The 15160-nt window shown below is 62.3% G+C and overlaps 1 protein-coding gene across 3 annotated transcripts in view; it reads right to left on the bottom strand.

Moving 5' to 3' along the window:
- Nucleotides 1-5407: 5407 nt before the first annotated feature.
- The window catches only part of ADAMTS7 (ADAM metallopeptidase with thrombospondin type 1 motif 7), a 28279-nt gene continuing 18526 nt past the window's right edge, over nt 5408-15160 (bottom strand). Inside the window, exons 14-24 of one of the 3 annotated variants that reach the window (XM_087829231.1) lie at nt 14535-14658; nt 13124-13368; nt 12747-12867; nt 12158-12284; nt 11303-11516; nt 9925-11040; nt 9073-9225; nt 8591-8764; nt 8351-8497; nt 7452-7614; nt 5408-5848 (exon numbers count right to left, since the gene is read on the bottom strand). In XM_087829231.1, the coding sequence (XP_087685357.1) occupies nt 5712-5848; nt 7452-7614; nt 8351-8497; nt 8591-8764; nt 9073-9225; nt 9925-11040; nt 11303-11516; nt 12158-12284; nt 12747-12867; nt 13124-13368; nt 14535-14658 (2721 nt within the window). In that variant the 3' untranslated portion in view covers nt 5408-5711. Of the gene's footprint in view, nt 5849-6001; nt 7254-7451; nt 7615-8350; nt 8498-8590; nt 8765-9072; nt 9226-9924; nt 11041-11302; nt 11517-12157; nt 12285-12746; nt 12868-13123; nt 13369-14534; nt 14659-15160 lie in introns of those variants that run through there. The other 2 variants (XM_087829233.1, XM_087829232.1) reach the window with 2 other exon arrangements.

Here is a 15160-nt window from a genome sequence, read left to right as displayed (position 1 = left end):
AAATAAACTAATTTGTATAACATTCTGACATGACCTACAGTTACAGTCACTTGTAAGGCGCTCAGCCCCACGGGCGGGAAGCAGGGCAGGGCCATGGGGGCCTCTCGGACCTGCCAGGTGGGTGTTTCGGGGTTCCTGCCCTGAGTTCGCTCTAAGGCAGGTAAGACCGGATGCCTTGGTCAGCAGTAGGAGCCCCGGGAGCCCCAAGAGTCATCCCCAAGCTGCAGATGAGGGCTGGGGTCATGCAGGGGGCAGGGTCTGCGGAGGCCTGGGTTTCAGCCTGGGATCCAGAAGCTGGAGCAGCCCCCGGCCGTGAGTGGTAGGCTCCCCTCTTCCCACTGTCTGTGACATGCCCTGCCTGAGTCACGGGTTGTTTGCTTCCTGCCTGGGGTGACAGCTCAGGCCCAGCTGCCACTGGGGGACATCATCCCCACCTCCCATTATCGAAAAAACCCCGAGAATGATTAAGACCAAATTTTTTCCATGGTGTGGGGGAGGGGGAGCTTCAGGGAAGATTCCGATAGCTCAAGCAGGCAAGGACCTGGTGAGCCCATCTCCTCCCATGACAGGATGCAGCGAGATTGGGAGTTCCTGAGGTCACCCAGCACAACCGCAGCGCCGGAGCTGGGGCTGGGACTCCCAGGCTCCTTTGGGTTGGGAGCCCCAAGCAGAGGCTCTGCTCCCTGCCTCTCGTGAGGGGCTGTGGACAGCAAGTGGACAGTGTGGAAGCCTTTACTCAGAGCAGGTCCCCAGGGCCTCCGTGGGCCAGCGAGGCCTCTGCAAACACATTGGAAGCAAGCCTGCACCCCCGTGGTGTTGCAGATGGCAGAATGGGGACAAATATATACATTCTCTGATTAGGGGCAAGTTAGTCTTTCTCTCCCAGAACTCCAGGGCCTACAAGAAGAAACAGAAGCGGGGCTCCCCTGAGCCGGCTGCATTGCCTGGTCCTTGAAACAAATGCCACTCCAGAGTCACTATTAAGTAAACAGTCATGTAAGAGCATTCTGGGGGAAAAACATCAAGTACTAAGACCCTGAGCTGGAATAGGTAGGGTGTTTATCCAGACCTTCCCCCGCCCCCATAAATTACCTACGACCATCCTAGACACTGGAAATCCATAAAGGCTCTTAGCAAAGTCCACAAACTCAGGTTTCCCACCCGGTATTTTCTAAAAGTTGGTAAATGGTGCCACCTTGTGGACATTGAATGGTGGTGTGGTCAGCAGACCAGAAACAACAGGGACAGTTGGTTGTATCCCAGATTAAGCAGTTGTGTCACCCTAGCTGGCTTGGCTCAGTGGTTAGAGGGTCAACCCGTGGACTGAAGGGTCCTGGGTTTGATTCCAGCCAAGAGGCATGTATCTCGGTTGCAGGTTCGTCCCCAGCCCTGGTCAGTGCACGTGTGGGAGGCAAGCAATCCATGTGTCTCTCTCACATGGATGTTTCTTTCTCTCTCTCTCTCTCCCCCCCCCCCCCACTTTCTCTGAAAAGCAATGGGAAAAAATATACTCAAGTGAGGATTTAAAAAAAAAAAAAAGAAGTGATTGTGTCAAGCTTTCCTCCAAAACCTGTCAAAATCTATAAAACTAACTGAAACTGGTCTTCCCTGAGACAGCTGCATTGTCAGGCCCTCCGGCAATAAGCAAGGCCACAGCCGGGATTTTTTAAAAAGCCGTAAAAGAGAGTTCAGGGAAATGACACTGCAAGCACAAAGGCCCTGAGAGGAAGGCACACTATTTTTTAGACACCCCCTAAAAAAGCAACAGGCTACTTGGGCAAATGCCTGGGAACCAGTCAAAGTTGCTAGCAACACAGAACATTCGCTGGTCCTTTTGCCGCCTCCAAGGCTTTTTTTTTTTTTTAAAAAAGAAAGTAGCCCAGCCGGGCGTGGCTCAGCGGTTAAGCGATCAGGGTTCGATTCCCGGTCAGGGCACAGGCCCAGTTGCGGGCTTGATCAATGACTCTCTCCTCATTGATGTTTCTGCCTCTCTCTCTCTCCCTCTCCTTTCCCCTCTCTGAAATCAATAAAGATATATTTTAAAAAAGAAAATATTTTTAAAAAAAGAAAGTATGTGCTGTGGCCCTGTGGACACGAGTGGAATTGCAGGCACCACAACAGAAACAAGGGACAGTGTGTGTTTCTCAGGTTAGCGGGTCACTTTCCTCCCAGATTTGCCAGAACCTACGGTCGGCCGTCCCTGAACCAGCTTCAGTGCCACGTCCTCTGACAGCAGCAAGTTACCAGGGACTCGGGTGCAGCTCTCCCTGCGTTTGGCTTCAGGAAGTCAAGGTCCCTGGACCACGGGTTCCCAAGGGCATCAAGGCTCCAGGCCAGCTGCAGAGGATCTCCCGGGGGTGGCGAGTACTGTGGGTGCCCTCGGCCCACCTCTGGGCCCCAGTGCGTTACTCTCCAAGGACACAGATTCTGCAGCACGTGGTTCGGTTCTGCAAGCTGGAGGGTGGGAATTCTGAGCCAGGGGCGCCAGGGGATGTTGGGTTAAACCAGATCAACCCATCTCTGAGTCAGGACTTCCCAGCATTGTCTTCTAACTGAGCAGGCCCAGGGCACTTTCTCATCTCTACTCGGTACCGTCCAGACCCAGGCGTAGGTGTTCGCCTTCCTGCTGTGCCTCAGTCAGCAACTGAAGGCATCAGTGAGAAATGGGAATGGGATTTCGTGCTTTCTGTAGCAAAGATGGGGCTGGGCACGGAGGTTTCATGTGTGACAAACAGCTGCAGGAGAAGAGGCGCTGGTCATGTGGCCCAGGTCCCCTGTCCCCAGCCCCGTCAGCTAAGCAGAGCAGGAGGCAGAACCTGATCAGCCCCAAAGGAGGGTGTCGTCCAGGCCTCTCTGTTCCTCCCGTGTCATGTGCACTAGAAACTACTCTGGGAACTCAGCATTTACAGGGCCTTGCTGACCTTTTCCCTCCTTGCAGGAGGCTGATCCTCCGGGAGTGAGGCATATCTAAGGAGCAGGGAGTTTAAATCTAAAAGGGAGAAACGCTGAAGGGGTGTGTGTGCTGACTTGTGTGCACCTCACATTCCAGGAGCCCGAGCAAATAGAAGAGCAGGGGCCAGTGGCCTGGAGTTCCTGGGGACATTTCTGTTCTGTCGCAGCCTTTCCTGGGGTTTGTATACGTATCGGGGCCTTCAGTCCCTGCAGAATGGGGGCAGGAGGTGAGGGAGCCCCCTAACTGTTGGAGGAACCAGTTTCTGTTGTGACACCCCACCCCCGATGGCCGAAAACACACAGCCCAGCCTGGGGGCTCATCTGTTTCCATGAAACTGCTGCCAGTGGTGAGGGGCAAGTTCCCGTCATTTAAAAATGTCTCTTGTGGATGGGTGCCTTTTACCTGGGGATAGTGTGACACCCGTAAAGTGCACATTCTCCATAGACTGTCAATACTTGCCACCCTGGTGAAGGGTCTGAGGCATACTCTGACCCCACCGGGCCATCCTGAGCCAGTCATGAGCCAGTCCTGCCGCTGGTGCCAAGAACTCAGGCATGCCCACTGAGCTAGTGCCAGGCACAGGGGCCTGGGCCTCAGCCGGGCCCCAGGAGCTGGAGCAGCCCCCAGCGGTACATGGTAGGCACCCCTCCTCCCACCGTCTGTGACATGCCCTGCCTGAGTCATGGGTTGTTTGCCTCCCGCCTGGGGTGACAGCTCAGGCCCAGCTGCCACTGGGGACACCATCCCCCACCCCACCTTCATCATGGGAAAAACACATAATGATTAAGACCAAATGTCCTTCCCTAATGTGGGGGAGGGGGGCTCCCAGACAGTCCAAGCAGGCAAGGACCTGGTGAGCCAGTCTCCTCCCGGGACAGGATGCAGTGAGAATGGGGTTCCTGAGGTCACCCAGCACAACCGCAGCGCCGGGGCTGGGACCCCCCCAGGCTCGTGTGGGTTGGGAGCCCCCAAGCAGAGGCTCTGACGCCTGCCTCTCATGAGGGGCCGTGGACAGCAAGTGGACAGTGTGGAAGCCATTACTCAGAGCAGGTCCCCAGGGCCTCCGTGGGCCAGCCGGGTGTCTGCAGGCAGACAGGAAGCAAGGCTGTGGCCCCTCCAACCTCCATGGTGTGGTGACTATGAGACTCACACAAGCCCCCAGGGATGCACTTTCCTGTGCGACCTCTGTCCCAGCTGCTGTGGGGCCTGCCCAGGGTCATCTTCCTGCCTGGCCTGGGACGCCCCCGAGCTCAGCGGGAGGTAGGGCTGGCGGCCCGTGTGGCCGGGGTGTGTGCCTTCAGCTGGTCGCCTCCCTCAGTGCCTTTGGCTTCTGGTCTGAAATGGGGCGATGTGAGATCTAAGAGCGTCTGGGCCCAACAGCACCCTGTTCCTACTGGGGACAGCCACTGCCCTCCACCCCTCTAGTTCTGGGACAGACACTATTGATGCTTCAGCCTCTGGTCTCAGTCCCCAGTGAGTGATTTTCAACATCCCCTTTGTCCCCAACACACACCCAGCCACGAGTGTCCACAGGGCCCAGAGTGAGCACCCTCAGGCCACCACATACACATTACGTAGAACGGGTGTGAGTGGTGTCCCCTGAAGATAGGTACGCATGGCAGGGGGGTGCAGGGGGGCCTGGACCCCTCTGACCCTCAGTGTTCCCAAATGGAGAGAGAAGGGGGGTGACTTGTGAGCAGGTGATAAAAGGGTCTAGTCAAAGGCTCCTGGGCACAGGGGAGCCTGGGCCTGCACAGGCCGCTTCCTGGAGGAGGGGTTGGGCCCCCAGGATGTTTTGTAGCCCCTCCCCCGCCTCCCCGCCCCCACCAGGGCCCAGGATCCTTCGAAGCCTCCCCTGGGGTGTGCACCAGGCCGGCTCCAGGGAAGTGAGTGTGGCAGGAAGGGGCTGTGGGGGGCAGGTACCAGGTGGCTGGCCCACAGGTCAGTGTCACCTGGGGGGCGGAACGGCTGCACCTGGGGCCACCTGGAGTGATACCAGAGACCCCAGGGACCGGCCTAGCCCCTCTCCCCTGAGCACTGAGGTGAAGGAGATGGACAAGTGGGGCAAGAAGGCTGTGACTGGCCAGTCTGCCCCTCCTTCTGACCCCTCCCCCCAGGGGGCTAAGGTCAACTGGCCCAGAGCTGACAAAGCCCAGGGAATGCCTCCCTCTACCCGTTGGTGCAGATGAGCCCAAGGGGCTCACAGAGCCCACCATTGCCTGGGGGGGCAGTCCCTGCAGGTGACACACAGGCCTTGCTGATGGGGGGCGGCCCCATCCCTGAGAAACTCGGATCTGAGGACCACACAGGGAACATGGGGGGGCTGGGGGGCCTGAGCAGGGGGCAGAGACGCCTCCTCCAGGCAGCAGCCTCAGCCTCGCCCAGCCTTCCGCCCACATGGGCCAGTTCCCTGCTCCCTTGTCGTCTCCTCTCCCCAGGACAAGCGGCGTTTCAGGCGGACAATGGAGGGTGGGGGCAGAGTTTCAGACCTCAAACTCCCCCATCCAGGAGGAAACCAGGCCACGCTCTGACTCGGTAGATGCTCGTTTATATAATAATTATAATAATAATAATAATAATAATAATAATTGTTACACAAACTGTTAGAATAAAAAAATACCTTTCTGAGGGGGTTCCCCAGCCCGCTGCGGGGGGGCCAGGGTAGCACCAGGAGGGCGCGAAGGGAGGGGCGGCGGGCACTGAGGTCTGTGCGGCTGTCAGTGGTCCATCTGTCTGCGGGGCGCCGGCCAGGGCGCGGTCAGCGGGGGGTGGCCGTGGGGTGGCCGCGGGCGAGGCAGGTGCGGCAGCACTGGGCGCGGATGCTGGGCAGCTGGCAGCGCCCCAGGAGGCTCAGGCTGTCGCACAGGCCGAAGGGCAGCCGGTCCCGCTCGCAGCCTGCGGGCAGCACAGGGGCGGGCGGGGGCTGGTTCGTCTGGGGCCCAGGCCTGTGCTCGCTGGAGCTATTTGGGGAAGCAGCTCGCTTCCAGCCCCCTGACCTTGCCCCCGGCGCTGCTGACAGCCCTCAGCTGCTGCTGGCGGGGGGCCGGGCTCCGCCACCCCGGCCTCGGGCAGCAGCTCCCCAGCAGCGCGTCTGCAGACGCGTGGCCCGTTCCTGCTGCGTGACATAGGGCAGGCCTCTTAACCTCTGGGGTCGGGGGGGTGGCGGTTCCCTCTGTCAGTACCCCACCTCCATGGCGTCAGCTGCCTCGCTGGGGTCACCTCACACCCCGGAGTTCCTGGCCTTTCCTGATATCCGGCCACACAACCCCACAAACCATCAGAATATCCTGGGGACTCCGGGGTGTCAGCATCCAAGATGCCTCCCGCCTGGCTCCAGCCTGGAAACTCCTCCTTTGGGGCAGCTGGTGGCTCAGCCACCTGACCACCCTAAAAGCCACCCAGAAACCTCCCGGGCCAGGCCTTGTCCTTGGTTCCAGCCCCAGAGGCCTCAGTGCTCGCCCCTGCTGACCCTCGCCGCCTGGAACCATAGCTGCCCAGCTCCCCAGAGGCCCTGAGACCAGCGTGAGGGGCTGAGAGGGGCAGGGACCCAATGGTGCCCTGGAGGCAAGTGCTGTGGCGTCAGCAGCAAGCTCGGGCCAAGTGCAGAGGCACTGAGGCTGGTTACATGAATGCCGAGGGCAGGGTGAGGGCAGGGGCCGGGTGGGTGGCATTTCTGCTGGGATTTCAGGCAGATTGGGGCAGATCCCAAGGCCCTGAGGGCTACCGACTGTCCTAGGAGCCAGGGACAAAAAGCGGACAGACTCATGAGCTGCTGGGTTCCCTCAACGGACAGATAGCCCTACACCCGCTTCCTGACATTGTGATGGGGTGATAGCACCTTCTAGGGAAGATGCCCACATTCCCTGAGGCCCTCCTGAGCCCTTCACCCCTGAGTCCTCAGAGATGCTCCCCCCACCCACCAGGGATGGGGGCTGTCAGCTCTTTATGGTCAGGGAAGTGGAGGCCAGAGAGGGAAGTGGAGCCCAAGGCCGCACAGCTGGGAGGGGAGCCCCGGTGGATGCCAGGCCAGATTCCTGTGCTCAGCACCGCAGGTGTCTAGGCTGCAGGAAGTGTGTGTGTGTGTGTGTGTGTGTGTGTGTGTGTGTCCAGAACCACCTCTGGGGCTCGGGCCCTTCCTCCAGGAGGACACAGCTGGCCCAGAAGCAGGGAGTGAGCGGGACCCTGGGAGGGAGGCATCGTTCACTCCGGCCATAGCTGGGGACAGGGACTTACCTGGGTCTGGTCTCTAGTCTCAGGGACACCCCTGGCCTCACTCTGGGACCCAGAGGGAGAAGATCACCTGAGATCACACAGCAACTTGGGGTCAAGGCTGCTGCCGGATGCCTACCGAACTTGAGAAAGCTGGACACACACCCCCGTCCAGTCCCGGCACAGCCCAGGCTTCCACATGGCACCCCACGCTCAGTATTGCTGTAGGGGGGATGGCTTGATGGTTTCCCATTCCCCCAGTTCTCCTATGTGGGGTGAGGACACTCACGTGGGTGCTCAGCAGCCTCGCAGTCCTGGGTGCCGCACGGCCGGGAGCTCGCAGGCCAGGGCTCGTGGCTACACTGGTCGTTGTCTTCCTCGGGCAGCCCCATCTGGGTGTTGACACATCTGACCAGACGCCGCTGGACACCACCCCCGCAGGGGGCCGAGCACTGTGGGAAGGAGGGGGTGGGCTCCCATCTCCAGCCTCACGGTGGGGGCTGGGCAACCCGAGGGCTGACAGCCTCTCCTTGCTCCCAGCCCCAGCCCTGCTGCCTCCTAGGAGGGTCTGGCCCCCTCTTCCCCAGGCCCACTGCCTCCTGGGCATCACTGCTGCACCTTCGGAGGGGTTGACAAGGGGGCGCTGCAGCACCTCCCTGGGGATGGGACCAGCCCAGCAGTCTCCAGCAGGGAGGGAGGGAGGGAGGGAGGGAGGGAGGGGGGGCCACCCTCCTGAGTCAGGCTCAGTTCTTCCCAGCTGGGGTCTGCTGCTTTTACAAAGCCCTCAAACACGTTTAATGTGTGCCAACCTTGTGCCCAGGTTGCTTCACGGGATCCTCACGACCCCCTTTGGCAAATGAGGAGACAGAGCCTAGAGTCACTCAGCAGCCAGAGAAACAAGGGCCGAGAGTGCTGACCCTCTGAGCTCCAAACAGGCTCAGCGGAGGGTGTCCGGCCCCCCCTTCCCTGACCATCCCCAGGCCTGTCACTGCTGCTCAGGACTTTGCGTTGCGGACGCCCCTTCACATCACGGCCTCCCCCAGGTCTGGACTCTGAGCTCCCCTCCCCGGAGGCCTTCCCGGGCAGCTCCACTTCTCCCCGGCAGGCTGCAGCTCGGGCAGGTCAGGAGCTCCTGGGGCCACCACTGTATCTGCAGTGACCACAGGGTGCCCGGCACCTAGTATGCACCTCGTTCCAGGGTCCCACCACCCACTTCGTGCAGGGGTGGGTGTTGCAGGGCCGAGTGGAGTTGGGTCTCAGCGCCTCCTCGCACAGGCCGGGCTCCGGGCAGGTCACCAGGCGCTGCTGCTCCCCACCGCCGCAGGCCTCGGAGCACTGGGGACAGGCCGGGGAGGGGTCAGGCAGGGCTGGGCCGGCTGACCCCCCACCCACTCCCCACCCCACCCCACCCAGACCTCCAGGCCTCACCTCCCTCCAGGAAGAGGTGTACCAGCTGAGGCAGGGCTGGGCCCCGCAGGCCTGGCGGGCTGGCGGCGGGGCGGGCCCGGGCTGGCAGTGGAAGGGCCGCAGGGGCCGGAGGCTCCGTGTGTCCACGCACTGCACGTCCCGCACCGACGACCCTCCGCCACAGTTGCGGGAGCACTGCGGGCCCAGGGACAGGCGTGTGGACACAGCGCACGTGCATGCGGGGCCCTGACCCAGCGATGGGGGGTCACACCCCGCCTGGGACCACCCCCCAAGTCCCAAGGCCAGGCTGGGGCTGGACCCAGGATGGGCCAGAGGGGAGAAAGGCGAGTGGGTGAGTGAGGTCCCCGAGGGGAGTGGGGCGCACAGAGAGAGAGGTGAAGGTGCACAAGGGGCGGCCTGGGGAGGGTCACCCCCGCAGAGGTGCAAAGCCAGGACAGAGGCCGCAGCTCGGACCCACCACCCCCCAAGCCCTCCTCACGCACCTTACTCCAGTTGCCCGCGTGCCAGGTGGCGCAGGGACGCAGGTGGCAGCGGCGGGCGGGCTGCGGGCGGCCCTCGGGGACGCAGTCGGCCTCCTGGCCGGAGCTGCAGCGCACCGACCTCCAGGAGGCGCCCAGGCCGCAGCTGGTGGAGCACTGGGGGCGGGCGGGGGCGTGAGGGCGCCGCAGACCCCCCTCCCCCTGCCCGCAGCCCGCCAAGCCATCGGGGAGAGGGGTGCACGCTCCTCAGCAAAACGGGCTCCCCCCCACCTCCCCGAGGAGCCGGTGAGGACAAGTCACATCCCCTCCGCACCGCTGTGCCTGCTGGCAGAGGACGCGGGTGAGGGCACCCAGCTGTCCTGCCTGGTAAGGAAGTCTGGGGTCCTCGCTGGGCCTCCGTCTGCCCCCCCCAATATTAGGGACCTGAACTGGAGCTCTCTTCTGCTGCAGGGACAATCTGGAATCCTCGGGCGGAGGGCAGTTGGGCTCCGTGTTGCTCAGACCCCTGCAGGCCCTGAGAGAACAGGGTGCAGCCCAGAGGCGACAGCCAGGTGGGAGGGCCACAGCCGCACCCTGGGAACCCTGCTGGGCCCGGCCAGGCAGCAACGGACCTGGGGCAGTGCTAGGAGGCTGCTCCACCCACACAGCTGTCTGGGGTGAGCTCCCTGTCCTTGGGGGCATTCAAGCATGAGCTGTCCCTCATGGGTGCCCACTCTTCCTGTGCTGGTCAGGGAAGGGCCTCAGGGACTCCAGAGGCACAGAGAGGTGGGACCCCTCGCCCCACCCCCCACCACTCAAAAAGGAAACTGAGGCATCCAGGTCCTGTCCCGCCCCACCCCCACCACCAGTACTTGCCTCGCTCCAGTTTCCTACTTCCCAGCTGGCATTCCTGGTCAGCGGCTGGTCCAAGGGGTGCAGAGTCCAGGCCTCAGGGGCCCTGCTGCTGTCGGCTGGCCTGTCCCCAGCTGGTGTGGACCACAGCACTGAGGTTGGGGGCACCTCGGGCTGGCCAGAGGAATCCGCACTCTGGGTGCTCACCCAAGGCTTGTGCCCTAGGCCAGTGGCAGTTGTCAGAAGGAAGGTCCCCAGCTCCACGGAGTCAGTACTTGGAGAGGAGTGGGTGATGCTGGTGGGGGACAACGGTGGTGATGCGGGAGCCTGGGGCAGGTGGGGCGCTGGGCCACCCAAGGTCTCCTCTTCGTCCTCAGAAACCTCATTGGTGGTCTCCCACCGCGGAGGGGGCGGCTGGCTTGGGCTGTGCTCCCCCACCGGGAACTCATCTTGGCTCCCAGGTGTCTCAGTGACAGAAGCGGGGGACCAGGGTAAGCTGGGGAGCCCCAGGTCTGGGGCCCCCGTGGGGGCGTCTTCCTCAGACAAGAAGTTGAACAGGAGGTTCCAGGGGGTTTGCTCCGACGGTGGGGGCATGGTGTGGCCGGCCTGGCTGGGCCAAGGGGCAGGGGACCAATGTCCCGGCGCCCCCTCCTCTTTGTCCCCAGGAGGCTCTGTGGGGGGCTGGGCAGGGCTGCTCAGGGATGGGGTGGTGCAGTCCCCGGTGCCCGCCGGCTCTGGGCCGGGCTCCTCGGAGGGCTCGTCCTCATCTGACAGGTTCTCGTGGAACCTGATGAAGTTGTAGTCGTAGTAAAAGTCATCGACGAACGCGGGGCCCGGCGGGCCCAGCTCGGGGCCCTCCTCTGTGATGGCGTTGCTGCTGCTGGCCGGCTCGGGGGGCACCGGGGGCGAAGGGCGGGGGGCCCGGCGGGGGGGGAGGAAGTCCACCTCGTTGTAGAGCTCTTGGCTAGAGGAACCGCTGCCAGAGCCTTCAGGGTCCAGGGTGTCCAGGGCCCTCAGGCAGGGCTGCAAGGGACAGGCCGCCTGGCTCACTGGCCGCTGGGCCTCGTCACAGGGAATGCCGGTGTCGTAGGTGCAGACGACAGCTCGAAGCTGCATGCCCAGCCCGCAAGTCACAGAGCACTGCAGGGGACACCCAGGGTGAGGCCCTCCAGCCAAGAGCTCAGGTCCCATCACCAGCCCTCTCTGGCACCGCCCAGCTCCAGACTGTGGCTGGTGGCTGTGGCTCACCAGGGCATCCCAGTCCCCAAGGTACGGGGATAGGCTGGACCTGGAAGGCCCCAGGCCCCCCCCACCACGGTGCCCAGCAGTCAGGGCTCTGCCTCCCTGCAGCCTGAGACCTAGAGTGGAGCTGGGGGCAGGCCCCTCCCATCCTGACGCTCACCTGAGACCAGCTCCCCACAGCCCAGGTGGCTGGACAGGGCACATGGACGTTGCACGGGGTTTCCGCAGGAGGCTGGGGCAGGTGGTCACAGTAGGGCGCCTGCAGGACGCTCTGCTCGTCCAGCCCCACGCTTCGGATGCAGAGCACTGCCCGGCGGGAGAGGCCCCCAGGCCCGCAGGATCGGGAGCACGGCTGCCACTCGCCTGCCCACCACCTGTGGGGCACAGTGGCATCAGCCTGGAGCTGGCTGCACTCCCAGGCACTCAGGGTCCAGGCAGGGTCAGGCCTAAACCCAGGGGACGTGTCCCCAGAGCTCCAAGTCTAGGGCACCCCCCCCAAAAGCCCAGTGACAGGGCACAGCCCTAACCCTAACCCCAGGGGACCTGTGCCCACACGGGGACCCAAATACAAGTGAGCAGGGACGTCCCAGGCTGGGGTGGGGGCAGCCTGGGGCTGCGGCTTCAGCCCTGGGAAGAGAGGCTAAGATGCCCTGGCCAGTTTGGCTCAGTGGTTGGAGCGTCGGCCCGTGGACTGAAGGGTCTTGAGGTCTTGAGTTCGATACCAGCCAAGGCCACGTACCTCAGTTGCAGGCTCGATCCCTGGCCCCAGTCGGGATGCGTGCAGGAGGCAACCAATTGATGTGTGTCTCTCACATCGATGTTTCTCTCTCTCTCTCTCTCTCTCTCTCCCTCCCTTCCACTCTCTCTAAAAAAATCAATGGAAAAATATCCTCAGGTGGGGATTAACAAAGAAAAAAAAGAGGGGGTAAGAGCCCGTTCCCTCTGCTCCCCTGATGTGGGGCCTGTTCCTGGGGGTTAGAGGCCTGGGAGGGGGCAGTGGGCAGGGTGGGCTTACCGGGCAGGGCAGGGCTCCTCGCTGCACTTCCTCTGGCGGTCATCCGGCCGGTCCTCCTGGTCACAGTATCTGTCATCCACAGGCCCCATCTGCCGCTCGGTGCAAAACACGCTCTGCCTCTGCATGCCTGGGGGTGGCCATGGGGTTCAGTGGCACCCAGAGACGTGGCCACACCCAGAGCAGGCCCCCACTGCCCCCACCCCAGGAGGAACAGAATGTGGAGGTTCGGTAGATTGGGGCTTCCTAGCTGGGAGGCCTTGAGCAGCTCACTTGGCCACTCTGAACCTCAGAGTCTTCATCTGTACATGAGAGTAACAGTAACAGCTGTCTGGAAGCAAGCCTGGGTGTGTGGATGACATGTGGTCACACATGTGCTGGCTAAGCCTGTGCCTGGCCCACGGCCAGAGATCCACACGTGCCCGCTGCTGCTAGCCTGCAAGTCCAAGGGAGACCTGAGACGGGCTATCGATAGCCCCATTTTACAGATGGGGAAACTGAGGCTCGGAGAAGCAAAACCCCAGGCTCAATGAGCAGTGACCTGGAGGCCGAAGCCGGCATCCCTGCCCAGAGACTAAGGCCCCATCCTCACCTGTGCCACAGGTGACCGTGCACTTGCTCCAGGACCCATAGTCCCAGGAGAACTCAGGCAGCGCGTCCCGCTGGATGGTGTACTCGTAGCGCACCCCGGAGTTGCTATCCTGGAACAGCAGCTGGGGCAGGGGGGCCCATGAGCACAAGGCAGCCTCTCCACCCAGCCAGAGCAACCATCCCAAAGGAAAGGAGCCCACCCCCCCACCCCTGGGACCCAGGGCTGGTTTAGAGACGGGGAAACGGAGGCAGAGGCCCCAGCAGCACAGCCAGGCCAGAGCCGGGCTCCGGGACTGCCCCGGGCCTTCTCGGGCCAAGGGGCCCGGGTCCCTTGGACTCCGCCCCTGCCCCCAGCCCGGGGCCTTGGGAGGCAGGCACCTCGATCACGATGGGCTGGTCCGTGGGCCCGGGGGATGTGAGGTTCTCCCAGTCGCCTATGCGCTCGTACGTGAAGATGGTGCCTGCCACCTCGTAGTCCCCCTTCCAGTGGATGGTGCGGCAGCCGTTGAGGAAATACTGATTCGAGTGCATTTTCCGCAGGGCCAGGAAGTTTTCCGACTCGGCCAGCTCCTGGATTCGGATGTCCCGGGCGCCGGCTGGGATCAGCCCCACAGTCACGTACTCTGGTGGCCAGGGTTGTGCAGAGATGAGCAGGTAGGCCGCCTCCCCGACGCCCCCCTCCCACCCCCAGCCCCCACCCTGCTGATGCCAAGGACCCCCCCCCTTTGGCTTAAGATTCTGAGCTTCCCTGGGAGCAGATGGTTACATCTGTCCTAGGTGACCAACACCTCCAAAGGGGTCCTCTGATCCTGTCCCATCGCCCCGTCCCAGACACCTTAGCTGGTCTTTGTCGCACAGCTGGCCCACGCCCTACACTCAGGGTCAGCGTCACCATTCCAACCATGAGGGTCCCTGCGACACCCTCCTCCCTCCACACAGGCTGTTTGTCCTCTTATTTCACAGTGTCTGTCCCATGCCTGGGGCTGCTCTAAGTGCTTCACCCAGGTAACAACCCTGTGTCATAGGTACATGCTGCAGGTGGGGATGCTGAGGCACAGAATGGGGCCCAAGGGTTCTGCTCGGCTGTGCACCAGGCTGCAGGGTTTGAGCTTCAACCACTGTGCTGGGAGCTTCTCTGGGATAAAATCTAAGCTTCTTGGGTGAGCACTCAAGGCCCCAAGGCAACTCTGCCTTCCTTACAGGCCCCAGACCCACCGGGCAGGCGCCTTCTTGCCCCCAGGCTTTGTTTCGCACAAGCTCTTTGGTCCATGGGTCCTGCCTCTGCTGTCTGAGTCTTTTATGATTCAGCTCAACTGCCACCTCCTACAGGAAGTCCTCCCTGACCTCCCCAGGTCATAGACTTCTCCCTCTGCGCTCTCACAGCCCTCTGGGCCTCCCTCTGCTGTGTCTGTGAGGCTAAAAGGTTCTGTCACCCTGTCAGACTGTGAGCACGTCACTTCCACGGCCCCCTCACTTGGTATACAGTGGACACTTAAACAATGTGTGCAGAACACCCTGAGCTGAGGGAGTGAGGAGTCTCTGAAGCTTCATAACAAGGCAATAACCCTCTGAAAGGGCTGAGAGCTCCCCACAAGCCTGATCGGCCCAGCCTGGGCTCCGTGGGGCAGGAGGATGCCCTGTGGGGACAGGTCAGTGCATCTGGGCCAAGTGTCTTACGTGCTTGGATCCTGGACCAAGCACTTCGGCTTCCCTGCCCAGTGGAGACAATGGGGGGCAAGGGGAGACAAGGAAGGGCCAGTGGTCCCCCCACCGGTGGTCCTGCCCATACCCCGGCCCGCAGCCTCCTCCTGGAAGGTATTGCGCACAGTGTGGCAGGTGGAGCCATCACCGTGACACACGCCACAGCGGTCCTCGACGGCACCCGAGTCAATCTCAAAGTCGCAGCCCACCTTCTGAAACACACAGAGGGGAGGCCCCCGGGGCTAGGGTGTGGGGCTCAGGAGGACGCCCCAGGTAAACCCCTTTGCCTCTCTGAGCCCCGGTTTCCTCAGATGCGGCCTCGGTTTTCTCACATGGGCAATGGGGAGGGGAATCCGAGCCGTAAAGGCAGGTTGTGAGATTGCGGGAGACGAGACATGGGGCAGATTCTGTGCAAGGGGCAGTGGCCGGGGGGCCAGCACTCCATGGGTGACCAGTGTGGACAGGAATCAGCCCCACCGGTCCCGGGGTTGGCACCCCCTGCTGCCCCGCCTTGGAGCCCAGGCCTCTAGCTCAGTGGCATCACCTCCCAGGAGCGGCAGAAAGACAGTGGCTGGGACACAAGCACAGAGGTGAGGCTGCTGGTCTTGCTGGAAGTGAGACAAAGTATTGCGAGCAAAGGGTGACACTCGCTGCCTCGGCCAGGTCCTGAGACCTACTAAACGACCTCACTTAACCTGGTGCTGTGGTTTCGGT

This window comes from Miniopterus natalensis, chromosome 22 (assembly GCF_054644295.1).
Source record: "Miniopterus natalensis isolate mMinNat1 chromosome 22, mMinNat1.hap1, whole genome shotgun sequence".
NCBI classification, from domain to species: domain Eukaryota; kingdom Metazoa; phylum Chordata; class Mammalia; order Chiroptera; family Miniopteridae; genus Miniopterus; species Miniopterus natalensis.
The sequence above is the reverse complement of the archived record's forward strand: the minus strand, read 5'-3'. Positions and strand labels throughout refer to the sequence as shown.